This window comes from Sinocyclocheilus rhinocerous, unplaced genomic scaffold (assembly GCF_001515625.1).
Source record: "Sinocyclocheilus rhinocerous isolate Xijiao unplaced genomic scaffold, SAMN03320098_v1.1 scaffold315, whole genome shotgun sequence".
Taxonomy (NCBI): Eukaryota; Metazoa; Chordata; class Actinopteri; order Cypriniformes; family Cyprinidae; genus Sinocyclocheilus; species Sinocyclocheilus rhinocerous.
This window is the reverse complement of record NW_015630423.1, coordinates 145,214-158,047: the sequence shown is the minus strand read 5'-3', so window position 1 is coordinate 158,047 and position 12,834 is coordinate 145,214. Positions and strand designations below refer to the sequence as shown.

Sequence of the window (12,834 nt, the reverse complement as noted above, 5' to 3'; positions counted from 1 at the left end):
GATCCATCGTCCTACTTTGAGATGGCTGCTAAGGGCACACAAACTAAAAGACTTACAGATGACATGCCACAGAAGGGAGTGGAAAATACAAACTGGCTCATCTGCTCATGCATGGATGTGACAGAAGCTCTGAAGTTCTCCTTGAGTGATAGTGGAAAACGCCTCGGTCTGGTACCATGTGGAGGTGTAGCTGTGCTGCTCTCTGAAGAAGACAATAGAAAATGGACCGTAAAGACAAGTGCAACCCCAATTGGGGAAGTGTTCTGCTACTTACCCCTTCGAATCAAAACTGGCTTACCTGTGCACATAAATGGTTGCTTTGCTGTCACATCAAATCGCAAAGAGATATGGAAGACAGACACAAAAGGACAATGGAACTCCATTTTTATGAGACATGTGATTGTCCAAGCATACTTGGCTGCACTTAACATGCTGAGGTCAATGGCAGAAAGTGGGGAATTATTGGACTACAGCTATTATGCAGCCTGGCCTGACCCTGGAGTTGTCCATGATGATTTCAGTCTGATTTGTCAAGGGGTTTATCAAGAAATAGCTAAAGGTGTTGATGATGATCGTGCAAAAGTCTTTTCCGATGGAAAATCCTGGGTGTCAATCAAGAATGTCCGTTTTTTGGATGACTCGTTGCTTTGCAGACCAGACATTGGGTCTGCTGCCTTCAAGATATTCTTGAAATACCTCAGAAAGTGTGGTTCCCAAGATCTTTGTGCTGTTGAGCTGCCAGACTGGGTCAAGGAAGGCTTCGATGATGCTGGCTGTAAAGGAAAACTGATGGAGAACACCCTGACAGAGACACCGTTTTTCTCAGATGTGTTCTTCCCCCATATCCAAGACATTGATAAGGATCTACGTGACCCTCTGATGTATTATGTACTCAATGAAAAACTCGAGAATTTTGCATCCATCCTGAGGGAAACCCCATGTATTCCATGTTCAGGACCATCACAGAAGCTTGTATTGCCATCTCGACTCATACATCCTGAGGGCAGAGTAGCCAAACTGTACAACAGTGAAGATGGAAGGTTCCCTGAAGGAAGTTTGAGAGACTATGTCAATCCAGTATGCTTGGTGAAGTTAGTGCAGCTGGGTATGGTCAAGGATGACCTATCTTGGGAAGACTTGATTGAACGGGCTGAGTCTGTATTGACTCTAAATGAAAATGACCACACACTTGCGTGCCACAGGAGCAGTATAATCCTCAGTCTCATTGATGAAAAACTAAAAATGAGAGATCCAGCAGCAAATCAGTATCTTGCCAAATTACAAAATATCAAATTCCTTCCATTCTTGACAAAACCAGCTGGATTTTCACTTCCATGGCATGGAAACAATTTCCCCCAATCTGCCATGTTCTCGGCAAAAGACCTTTTTACAACAGACCATCAAGACACTGTGTGTTTAATGAAGCCCATTCTCAATGAAAATTCCCCTTCCTTTAAAGGATGTGGTCCTATCTCACTGGCTGTGAAAGACTTTCTTGGATTGATAAAAAAGCCAATGATTTCATTAGTCATCAGCCAACTGAAAGAGCTCTCAAAATCCTTTGATGGTGTAACTCTGTATCAAGAAAACATAACCAATGCTTGCTACAAATATCTCCACGAGGAATTGCTGCAGTCCAATGCTGCGAAAGAGGAAATCATGGAGGAGCTAAAAACATTCTCTTCAATCCTAGTGGAGAACACATACGTGGAACCATCAAAAGTAGCATTTCACTTGAACTTTGATGCTGCTCCATTCCTTTACCAGCTTCCCAACAAGTACAGAAATAGTTGTCGGGAACTTTTTGAAAATGTGGGAGTTCAACCTAGCTTCACTGTTGAAATATTTGCAGCAGTTTTACAGCTGATAAAAACTGAATGTGGGAGAAAACCTCTTACTGAAGAAAACTTTCAGCTGTCTCGTAGAATAATTAGTGAGGGAATATGGAGCTTGATCCGAGACAAAAATCAAGAATTCTGCCAAAGCAACTATGGGGAGATGCTTCTTCCTGACCGCAATTTCACACTACAACCATCAAAATCACTTTGCTATAATGACTGTCCTTGGATTAAAGTCAGGGACACAACCGTTAAATACTGCCATGGTGATATTCCAAGAGAGGTGGCAGTAAAATTGGGAACTGTTCCAAAACGTCATAAAGCCTTAGAAAGATATGCTTCCAACGTTTGCTTCACTACCCTTGGAAGTGAGTTTGGGCAGAAGGAGAAGCTCACCAGCAGAATAAAAAGTATCCTCAATGCTTATCCATCAGAAAAGGAGATGTTGAAAGAGCTCCTGCAGAATGCAGATGATGCAAAAGCCACAGAAATATACTTTGTCTTTGATCCCAGGACCCATCCAACTGACAGAATCTTTGATGACAAATGGGTTCCCATGCAAGGCCCATCACTCTGTGTGTACAACAATCAGCCTTTTACAGAGGATGATATTAGGGGGATCCAGAATCTCGGAAGGGGCACCAAAGAGGCAAACCCTGGAAAAACTGGCCAATATGGCATTGGGTTTAACTCAGTGTATCACATTACTGACTGCCCATCTTTTATCTCAAATAATGACATTCTCTGCATCTTTGATCCGCATGCCAGTTATGCACCTGGAGCAACATCTGTCAGTCCAGGAAGAATGTTTAGAGATTTGGATTCAGACTTCAGATCACAGTTTTCTGATGTACTCAACTTGTACCTAGGAAATCACTTCAAGCTGGAACGCAGCACAATGTTCAGATTTCCCATACGAAATGCAGAAATGGCCAAAATCTCAGAGATCAGCTCAGCACCTGCTTCAGACAGAATGGTTCAAAATTTCCTTGATAAAATACGAATGGATGGTGCAGAACTTCTTATGTTTTTGAATCACATGGAGAAAATTTCTATATGTGAAATTGAAAATGGAACTGGGGATTTAAAAACTCTATATTCGGTAACAGCAAAAATCACAGACGGTGATCGACTAAAACGGAAGCAGTTTCATGCCTCAGTTCTGGACAGTGTCTCCAAGAAAAAACAGCTGGCTCAAATTCCAGTACAACAGATTACCTACACAATGGACATAGAAGACACAGATGGTAATTCTACTACCTGGCTGATATGTAACAGATCTGGATTTTCTGACATGGAGAAGGTCTCCAAGAGTGTCATTTCGGCTCACAAAAATGAGGACATAACACTCTTTCCACGTGGTGGTGTTGCTGCATGCACCAGCCACAACTACAAAAAACCACATAGAGCCTTCTGTTTTCTCCCTCTTTCTCTGGAGACTGGCCTGCCTTTCCATGTGAATGGCCATTTTGCTTTAGACTCTGCCAGAAGAAATCTGTGGAGGGATGACAATGGAGTTGGTGTCAGGAGTGACTGGAACATAAATCTAATGAAAATTCTAATCGCTCCTGCATGTGTAGAGCTGCTAATTCAACTGAAACGTCGGCTTTTTCCAGGCCCTGACCCAACCATGACAATATTTCAAGGAACTCCAATCCATGTTGTCAGGGATATTTTGAGAATTTTTTTGTCTATCTTTCCTGTAAACAGACTGGACATTCAACCAGATTGGTATTGTTTGGTAAAGGCAATCTACCTTTGCATTCATGAAGATTTGAAAAGACTACTCCCTGTTGTTAGAGCACCCTACATTGATAACAGTGATATACACTCTGCAATATACATCTCCTGGGTGAACACATCCACCTCAAACAAAGGCCGGGCTTTCTTTGACAACTTACTTCAGGATGAGTTGCAGCATCTTAAAAACACAGAGTATAACATTACCACAAGAAAATCTGTGGCAGAAAATGTTTTTAGAATGAAGTCCATGCTCCTAGATGTTGGCTTCAACCTAATCTACAGCTGTGATGAGACAGCAAGTCTGTATTTCTGCCTGGAAGATGCTGGGATTCCAGTCAACTATGTGACTCCTGAGGATGTTCGCAACTTTCTTCTGACATTCTCATCTCCAGACGCATCCTGCCAAGTTGGAAAGCTACCATGTCGACTGCAGCAGTCAAATTTCAAGCTCTTCCATGGTCTGAAACTACTTGTTGACTACTGCTTCAAAGATGTGGAGGAAAATGATATTAACATAGAGGGACTGCCACTTCTTTTGACAATGGACAACATTCTGCAAGTGTTTGACGCCAGACATCCAAAGTTTCTGACGACTTATCATGAGCTTATTCCATCAAGGAAAGAGCTTTTCATGCACACACTATACATAAGGTACAGTAACATCCTTCTAAAAGCAGGTGTGGCAAAGACCTTTGACATAAGCAGTTTTGGAGATCTCCTGGGATCTGTACTTCCCAGAGAGTGCAGAACAAGAAACTCAGTAAAATGGAAGGATAACTTTCCTACTGAAACTTGGCTTAAGAGTGCATGGCACTTTATCAGTGAACAACTTGCGACCAAGGATGACCAGACAGAGATCAAGCCTAAATTTGAGACCATTCTGGATATATTGAAAGATTGGGCACTACTTCCAGGAATCAAATTTATGGTGTCAGGAAACAAATTGGTTGTGCCAGAGCATGACGTTTTGTTACCCCTGAGCTTGATCTTTGCAGCAATCTTTCCAAATGGACAAAATGACAAAGTTTTTCACACCCTGATGAAGGGAGGATGCTTTCAATTTGCTGTGAATAAAACATGCGTCAAAGAGAGTCCCATCTTGCCTCTATTGGCTCAGCACACAGCAAATATAGACAATCCCTCCAGCATACTTCGGGCACTTGAGTACATGATCCAGATATCAGCTTTCAAAACAGCAAGTTTGACGGACAAAGACTTTGAAGCGCTGTTGTTGTACTTCAACTGCAATTTGGCTAATCTGACCCAGGATGATGTACAATGTCTTCAACTGTTGCCATGTTACAAAGCTGTCAGTGGCCGGTACATCTGCATTTCAAACTTCGGAGCATGCTATGTTCTAACAAAAAGCATTCCCTCTGCCGACATTGAAAAATGGGCACATAATACATCCTCAGCCTTTCTCGCTGACAGTCCACAGCTGAAAGAACTCTACAGCTTTCTTGGGGTCACACCAATTGATGGTCTTGAGGTCTACCTGAATCATTTAATTCCAAAATTTGACATTTTATCACATGATGCCAAAATCCAACATGTCATCTATCTGAAGGAGAGGTTATTGGCAATGGAGGAGCCAAACAGCATCAAGGATCAGCTCTTTGAAAAACTAGAAGGTCTGTCTTTCATTCATGACTCCACCAATAGACTGAAACCTACCAAAGCCTTCTTCGATCAAACAGTTAAAGTGTTTGAAGTAATGCTTCCACAAAAAGCCTTCATTCCCAATGATTTCTTCAAAAAAATCGAGCAGGTCTCAAAGCCAAAAAGTGGGACATCCTATTTGCCCTCATGGATAACATTCCTACGCAATACTGGGTTAAAATATGTTGTATCACAACAGCAAGTTCTACAGTTTGCAAAAGAGATCAGCATCAAAGCTCATACAGAGAACTGGTCCCAGGAAAAAGTTCAGACAATTGTTGATGTTCTCCTAAATCACATTTTCAATGAGAGAACAGATCTGTTTGATGGGGCATTCCTCAAAGAACTCTCTATGATACCATTCCTATGCCCAGAGCGTGCACCAGCCGAGCTTGTTCGCCTCCAAGCTCAGTACCAAGAAATGAATGGCACCATCCCTTTAATTCGCTTCAGTGGGTCTCAAGTAAATCCAAAGTTCAAACAAACTGATATCATGCAGTTGTTGTGGACATCTTGTCCTATTCTACCGGAGAGAGCCACCCCAACAAGCATACAAGACCAGGAAGGAAACACACTTGCCAGCCAAGAGCAACTTGATCTTATTTTGAGCCTGTTAAATGTCAATGTGGACCCACCATTGGAAAAGGTGATTAGTAATTGCAAAAACATATGTAGCATTACTAACTTGGATGATGACACAGTGAAAACACGAAACAAGGTCTTGAGGAGCATTTATGAATTTCTGAATGCAGAAAAACATGAATTCCGCTGTCAGTTACGAGGAGTAGCCTTTGTCATGGTTGAAGAGGGTTGGAAACTCCTTAAACCAGAGGAGGTTGTCATTAATTTGGACAATGAATCTGACTTCAAACCCTACTTGTACAAACTTCCCCTTGAGCTGGGTACATTTCACCAACTGTTCAAACTGTTGGGAACTGAGGACATTGTTTCAACAAAACAATATGTTGAAGTTTTGTGTCGAATTTATAGAATTTCAGAAGGCAAGCAGCTTGACCCAAATGAAATGAGAACAGTGAAAAGAACTGTCTCTGGGCTATTCAAAAATCTCCAGAATGACCCAGTACAGGTCCGTAAAGACCTTGAGAATCTCAGAGATTTGACATTTTACCTTCCAAGTCATGATGGACGATTGGCCAAATCAAACACATTGGTCTTTGACGATGCACCACACTACAAGAGCCGAATTCAGGGTAATGTTGGTGTTCAGATGCTAGTTGACATGAGCCAGTGTTACCTAGGCAAAGACCATTCCTTTCACACAAAGCTGATCATGTTGCTTCCCCAGAAACTGAGGCCCAGGCTTCTGAGTAGTATCTTGGAGGAACAACTAGATGAAGACTCTCCAAAAATGTGCCAATTTGGTGCCCTTTGCTCCCTGCAGGGACGGCTTCAATTGCTCCTGTCATCAGAGCAGTTTATCACTGGATTAATTCGGATCATGAAACACGAGAATGAGAATGCATACATGGTGAATGAGGAGAAAGCAATACGGTTATGCAACGCACTGTGTGAGGGCTTAAAGGTGTCTTGCTTTGAGAAACTACAGACAACATTGCGAGTGAAAGGCTGCAGTCCGATTCCCCATAGCCGTAGTGAAACTCTTGCCTTTCTTAAAAGGTATGGAACTGCTGTTATCCATCTCTACATTCAGCACTCTGACAGCAAAGACATTAATTTTCTTCTTGCTTTAGCAATGACCCTTAAGTCAGCGACAGACAACCTGATTTCTGACACCTCCTATCTTATTGCTATGCTGGGTTGCAATGACATCTACAGAATAACAGAGAAGCTAGACAACCTTGGTGTCAAGTATGACACAACTGAGCCCTCAAAGCTAGAGCTTCCACTTCCTGGTACACCCATTCCTGCAGAGATTCATCATTTACTGCTCATGGACCCCATGAATGTCTTTTACCCTGGAGAATATGTTGGTTACCTGGTAGATTCAGAGGGAGGTGATATTTTAGGCACTTACCAGCCAACTTACACATACGCTATCATCGTTCAAGAAGTAGAACGGGAGGAAGACGAAAGTCCAAGTGTCCTCGGCAAGTGCTTTCAAATTGACATTGGGTACAGTGAGTACAAAATTGTGAGTTCTCTTGACCTATATAAATTTTCCAGACAGGATGATAGCACCCATATTCGAGATGGCACACCAACTCCAAAAAGCCCCTCAGAGGGTCGTTCTCCTTCTGCCAGAATGGTCCCTCCAATATTTCCTGGAAATGAAAATCACAGGGCTCCTCCAACCGAGGCATCCCCCAAAAAGATAAAACTCAATGCATTACCAGAAATTCTAAAAGAAGTTACGTCGGTCATAGAACAAGCTTGGAAACTTTCTGAAACCGAACGCAAGAAAATTATACGCCGCTTATACTTGAAGTGGCACCCTGACAAAAATGCAGAGAATCTTAATATCGCTACCGAAGTCTTTAAGCACCTACAAAATGAGATCAGCAGGATGGAGAAGCAAACACAGGCAGAGCAGACCACTGAAAGAGGATCAAGGAGACCTTTCTCTGCATCTTCCACTCGATTCCAGTCAGAGAAATTCTCATTTCAGCGATTTTACACATCATGGAACCAAGAAGCAACAAGCCATAAATCAGAAAAGCGGCAGTTCCGAGAACAATTTACTAGCTATGCAGGCACATCGCATTCAAATCGCTTCTTTGTACCACCGTCGTTTAAGTCCGTTGGGAACCCTGTAGAGGCACGCCGGTGGCTAAGGCAAGCAAGAGCCAATTTTTCCGCTGCAAGAAATGATCTTCATAAAAATGCCAATGAATGGGTATGTTTGAAATGCTACCTGGCAACAAAGCTTGCATTAATCGCTGCAGATTATGCAGTGAGAGGAAAATCAGACAAAGATGTGAAGCCCACAGCACTTGCACAAAAGGTAGAGGAGTACAACACCCAGCTAACAGGGTTGGCCAAGGATGTACACATCCTCGAGGGTTATGGTGTGGACAGCCTGAGAACTCGCTACCCTGACCTTTTACCCTTCCCCCAGATTCCTAACGATAGATATACTTCAGAAGTAGCAATGAGAGTAATGGAATGTACAGCTCGGATAATCATCAAACTTGAGACATTTGTCCAGCAAAAAATCTGAATGTCGGCATTAGACAATGCAAAACTCTAACAATTGAATTAACAAAGCGTTTTACAAAATTATGTATCTCGCTGGCATTTTATTTTAACAGTGCCACCTCTGATGCTGTGACAAATGCTTATTATTGCGTACATATCTGCTCCATTTCTCTGAAAGGTTGCCCGAGTCTAAAGAAAAAGTGTACGCTATTTAACATGCAGCAGTGTACATAATGTTCAAAAATATAGCAATACCTTTTATTATTTTAAATACATTTATTGATTATTGTTGTTCCTTTGTACATAATGAATACCAATGCTGCTTTTTTAAAAATCTTTTTTAGAAATGTATTTTTCCTGCCATAGTCATTAAGTTGACGGTATAGTGATTTAATAGCATGAGTTGCACTGCACTTTTATGTAATTGAGTGATAGCAGAAATTTGAATGAATGAATCATGTGCAATCCAGCAATGACAGGCAAATCAGCTCATGGTTTCTTAATGGGATCTATATCAATTATGTGCCAGTAGCTCATTCTGAAATAAAAACGGCAGGTTATAATGTTCATACACCGTTTTATCAGCTGGCAAATCCACAAGGTAATTGACATGCTCCTGTCACTGTATATGTAATACTGTGCATAACCTGAACATTAAACAGTGAAAATAAAAATATTTGAAAGACTTTAAATTACATCTTGAAGATGTAATATGACAGCAGGTTCATAAGTGTTTACCAGTGCAATTACTGTATCTGTCTGGCTGCAAGAATGAAATTTATTTCATATTTCAAAATCAACTTTATCGCAACTGAACTATACATGTATACATTGTTGGCTTGGGGCTTAACAGAGCACTTTTTATTTCCCATACAAGGATACTGGTGGGTGTAGTTTTAGCACATATTACATATTACTATTTAAAAAATGTACCACTTAAAAATATAACAAGTGACATTTTCTCTTGAAATTTCACCTGTCAGTTAATTGCCGTGTACACATCATACAACATGCGTAATTCCTCAGAAACGCATTGATTAAATATGCATTTTCTATTATTCACAATGGGAACCTCTTGTCCTCTACTGCTGAGATTTTTTTGCGTGAAGTTCTCTGAAAGTTGTGTAAGAGGAACATAGATACTCATATGGTGCTCAATGTCAATGATGTTTTTTCATCCGTTTCCTTTGTTTAACTGCGAGAGACTGAAATTAAACACTGGCTACTGTATTGTTTGAACAAATATATTTTGTCATTTGTTTCAATCTCATAATGTCATATTACAGCTCTGTAAATTTGAGACCCACTGACAGTGGCTCTTATTTTTATTCTTAATTTTAATTCTTAAAAATTCCTCTGAATCCACTGTTCAGTCATATAGTATCAGGTAATAATGGTACAAAATATACCGTTTATTGCGCACAAAATTTTCCCTTAAGTTTAATGATTTTTTTATTATTATTAATTATCATGTCAACTCATGCCAAAACACTTAATGTGGAAAAAACAATTTACACTTGTTCATACATGCTTTATAGTTAAACTATAATATCATTCAAAGGTCAGTATTGTAATTATTTACTTTACATATGTAAACCTCAAAATATGAGATTTCCCATTGAAGAAATATACCTCAACCAAAATATAATATACAACTGATGAATAAATGTGAAGATTCCCAACCAATGTATATACAAACATAATCACTCAGCATTTTCAAACAGAACATATGCAAAACAATTCTGATAAAACACACAAACATCCCAAAGTTTCAAGCTGCCATAGGTAAATTATACCATTTTGATACTTATATTATTTCATATACATTTATATGAAATAAATGGAGATGCCTAATTTGATATCAAACCAAGAGCACTTTATATCTTACAGTTTTTTTTGTTTGTTTTTTTACTAGATCAATTATGTTGATGTTTTACATACAGAACAGAATGTGGTTACTCTCAATACCCCAGCTGTTTTGGCACTAACACATAGATTTAGCCATTTGACAAAAATGAGAGACATTTGGATTAGATTATATTGCAATGCTTAACAGAAGAATTCAAAGCTACTGCTTCAGGATTGTGGGTAGTGCAGTTCTTCAGACAGAAATTTATTATTATGCATGACTTAATAAAAAAAAACGTTGATATTAAACTGATTTCAGAAGTATATATCATAACCCTCGGAGAAGCACATAAGTGTTTTGTTTGTAATAATTTCTCTATGAATGAGCGCATCTTTAAACAATAACTAGCTGATATGCATCACACAGAATTTGGGTATTTATTGCACCTCAAAATTATATTGCTTAGGATGTCAGCTGTTTACCAGCCCCTTTATTGCCCAGCCTAATTTTGAAAAAATGTTATACAAAAAAAGGAGAAAAATAAAGTACAGTCTACACAACCCGATCTCATTAGAAAATGTAACTATTTTACAAGGTGATTTTGTATGAATTCATACAATGTGATTCATACATAGACATATTTCAAAAATAATAATAATAATCATAAGGGTCCTCCCTTAAACCTAAACGTCAGTGGGGAGTAGGCAGATTGTATGGAAACATAAGAATTAAATTAGAATTTATTAGGTTTGAATTTATAACCACCAATTCACCAAAACATAAATAGTTACAAATTGCCATGGGTGTGTGTTGTATATACTGCATATTTCATCTTCCCTATCATGATAAAACCCCAACCAAACAGATGAATGTACACCTCTGATCTTCAGTAACATGTTAATACATATCGTGATGGGGTTTTTTAACCTTGCCCAATACAATGTAACAACACGATTTGTTTCTAGTGTGGGCGTTAAGGACAGAAGGTCATTCAGCAGTCCTGGCGCTCGCTGCAGGTCGAAGAGACGCCAGCTCTGGAGATGAAGAGCTTACCGCTGGGACAAACGCACACTTCATATGTGTTGTACATTCCCTGAGAGTCACCTGACGTTCTGGCTTCTCCCACAGGTAACGTCGGCAGACGAACGCTTTCAGCATCTAAAATCAACTGAAACATACAACTGAAAACCTTACTATTGAGGTATTTAATGAAAGGTTAGGCCACACTTTATTTTAAGGTGTCCTTGTTACACGTTACATGAACTTACTATTATAATTACAAAAAAATATGCATAATTACATGCAAGTAACCCTAAGCCAAACCCTAACCATGTAGTAAGTACATGTAGTTATTGTTAATAAATATTACTCAGGACTTAAATGTATAATTACACTGTAACAAAGACATCAATTTTATGATAAAATACAAACAATAAATGTGTTTTTACACTCTTTAATTTGTAGTGAGATAACTATATTCGCCTCAGTTCAAGCGGCATGTGAATCAATGATATTTTCCTCTAATATTTGCAGCACGAAATAAACATGAATAAATATTTGAATGCATGTTAAAAAAAATTTGAACAATTTAATACAAACGAATGTCTCATGAAATCGAGTTTCAAAAAACATCGATAAGCCTATGTTTTATTGCTGTTTTACATGTTAAATGTGAAGACTGACAGGTTGAATGCAACACACTTTTTTTGGCAGAGTATGGGTGTAATTTTCACATTAACTTCACGCAATATAAAAAATGTTTATCGTAATTTTGAGTTTATTCTTAGAATATTATATGACGTTAATCTTATTTATTGTAGTTATTTGTTTTTCAAAGTGGCAAAAATGCCGCCATAGACTATTTGTACTGCATGCAAACACAATCTTGGCACAGTGGCCCAAAAAACAAACAAAACAAACAAAAAAAGATGAAAAAAAAATAGTAAGGAGATATTTGAATTATTTATCAATAAACTAGTGTTTTCTGACTCAATGTCGCAAAGATGAAGTTGACGATCCTGGCTCGCCATCTCATTGGACGCACCTTTAGAGAAAAATGCATCTTTACAGATTACATAATGAAAGAGTTTTTGTCTTCGATTTGATTAAGATTATTTCGGTCTAAAGTAGTCATTTAAAGCTTTCTATAGATATATTTATCATGTCTGTGAGGCAAGTATTCGCTGAGTTTCGGTTCATTTTTGTGAAGCGCTCCTGCTCAAGACCGAGACGGCAGAAAGCGCATCCTGTTTGTTTTCCTTATTTTACAAAAGCACAACGTTTTGTTGATATTGAGAGTACACACAAATAAAAGTGTTGGCCAAAGCCCTCGGCCTTACTGGGACCTATTGAGAATAGAAATAAATGAGGAGAGAATATATATATATATTATATATATATTCAAACAGAATATTGATAAAACAGACTATATTTATTCTCATTAAATATCCAGTTTCACTTTCATATCCAGTAGTTCAGTTTTATGTTGCCGCTGGGCTCTTAGCTCATGCATTTTCTGTGTGACCCATTTGATTCACCCTGTAAAGCCTGACATATTGATAATGGAACCCTACAGTGGCCCAGTAGTGCACAACACAACAGAAACAAGCCACAACGCAATGAAATTAG

At 39.0% G+C, this 12,834-nt stretch overlaps 2 protein-coding genes across 2 annotated transcripts in view; one reads left to right on the top strand and one right to left on the bottom strand.

Annotated features, from left to right (window-relative positions):
• The window catches only part of LOC107740366 (sacsin-like), a 34,469-nt gene extending 25,862 nt beyond the window's left edge, over window positions 1-8,607 (top strand). The window contains exon 9 of the mRNA XM_016552790.1: window positions 1,547-8,607. Coding sequence (XP_016408276.1) covers window positions 1,547-8,379 — 6,833 coding nt within the window. The 3' untranslated portion in view covers window positions 8,380-8,607. The remainder of the gene's footprint in view (window positions 1-1,546) is intronic.
• An 82-nt stretch (window positions 8,608-8,689) lies between these two features.
• LOC107740379 (gamma-sarcoglycan-like) overlaps window positions 8,690-12,834 on the bottom strand; it is an 11,123-nt gene continuing 6,978 nt past the window's right edge. The window contains exons 5-6 of the mRNA XM_016552807.1: window positions 12,508-12,551; window positions 8,690-11,374 (exon numbers count right to left, since the gene is read on the bottom strand). Of these exons, the coding sequence (XP_016408293.1) occupies window positions 11,198-11,374; window positions 12,508-12,551 (221 nt within the window). The 3' untranslated portion in view covers window positions 8,690-11,197. The remainder of the gene's footprint in view (window positions 11,375-12,507; window positions 12,552-12,834) is intronic.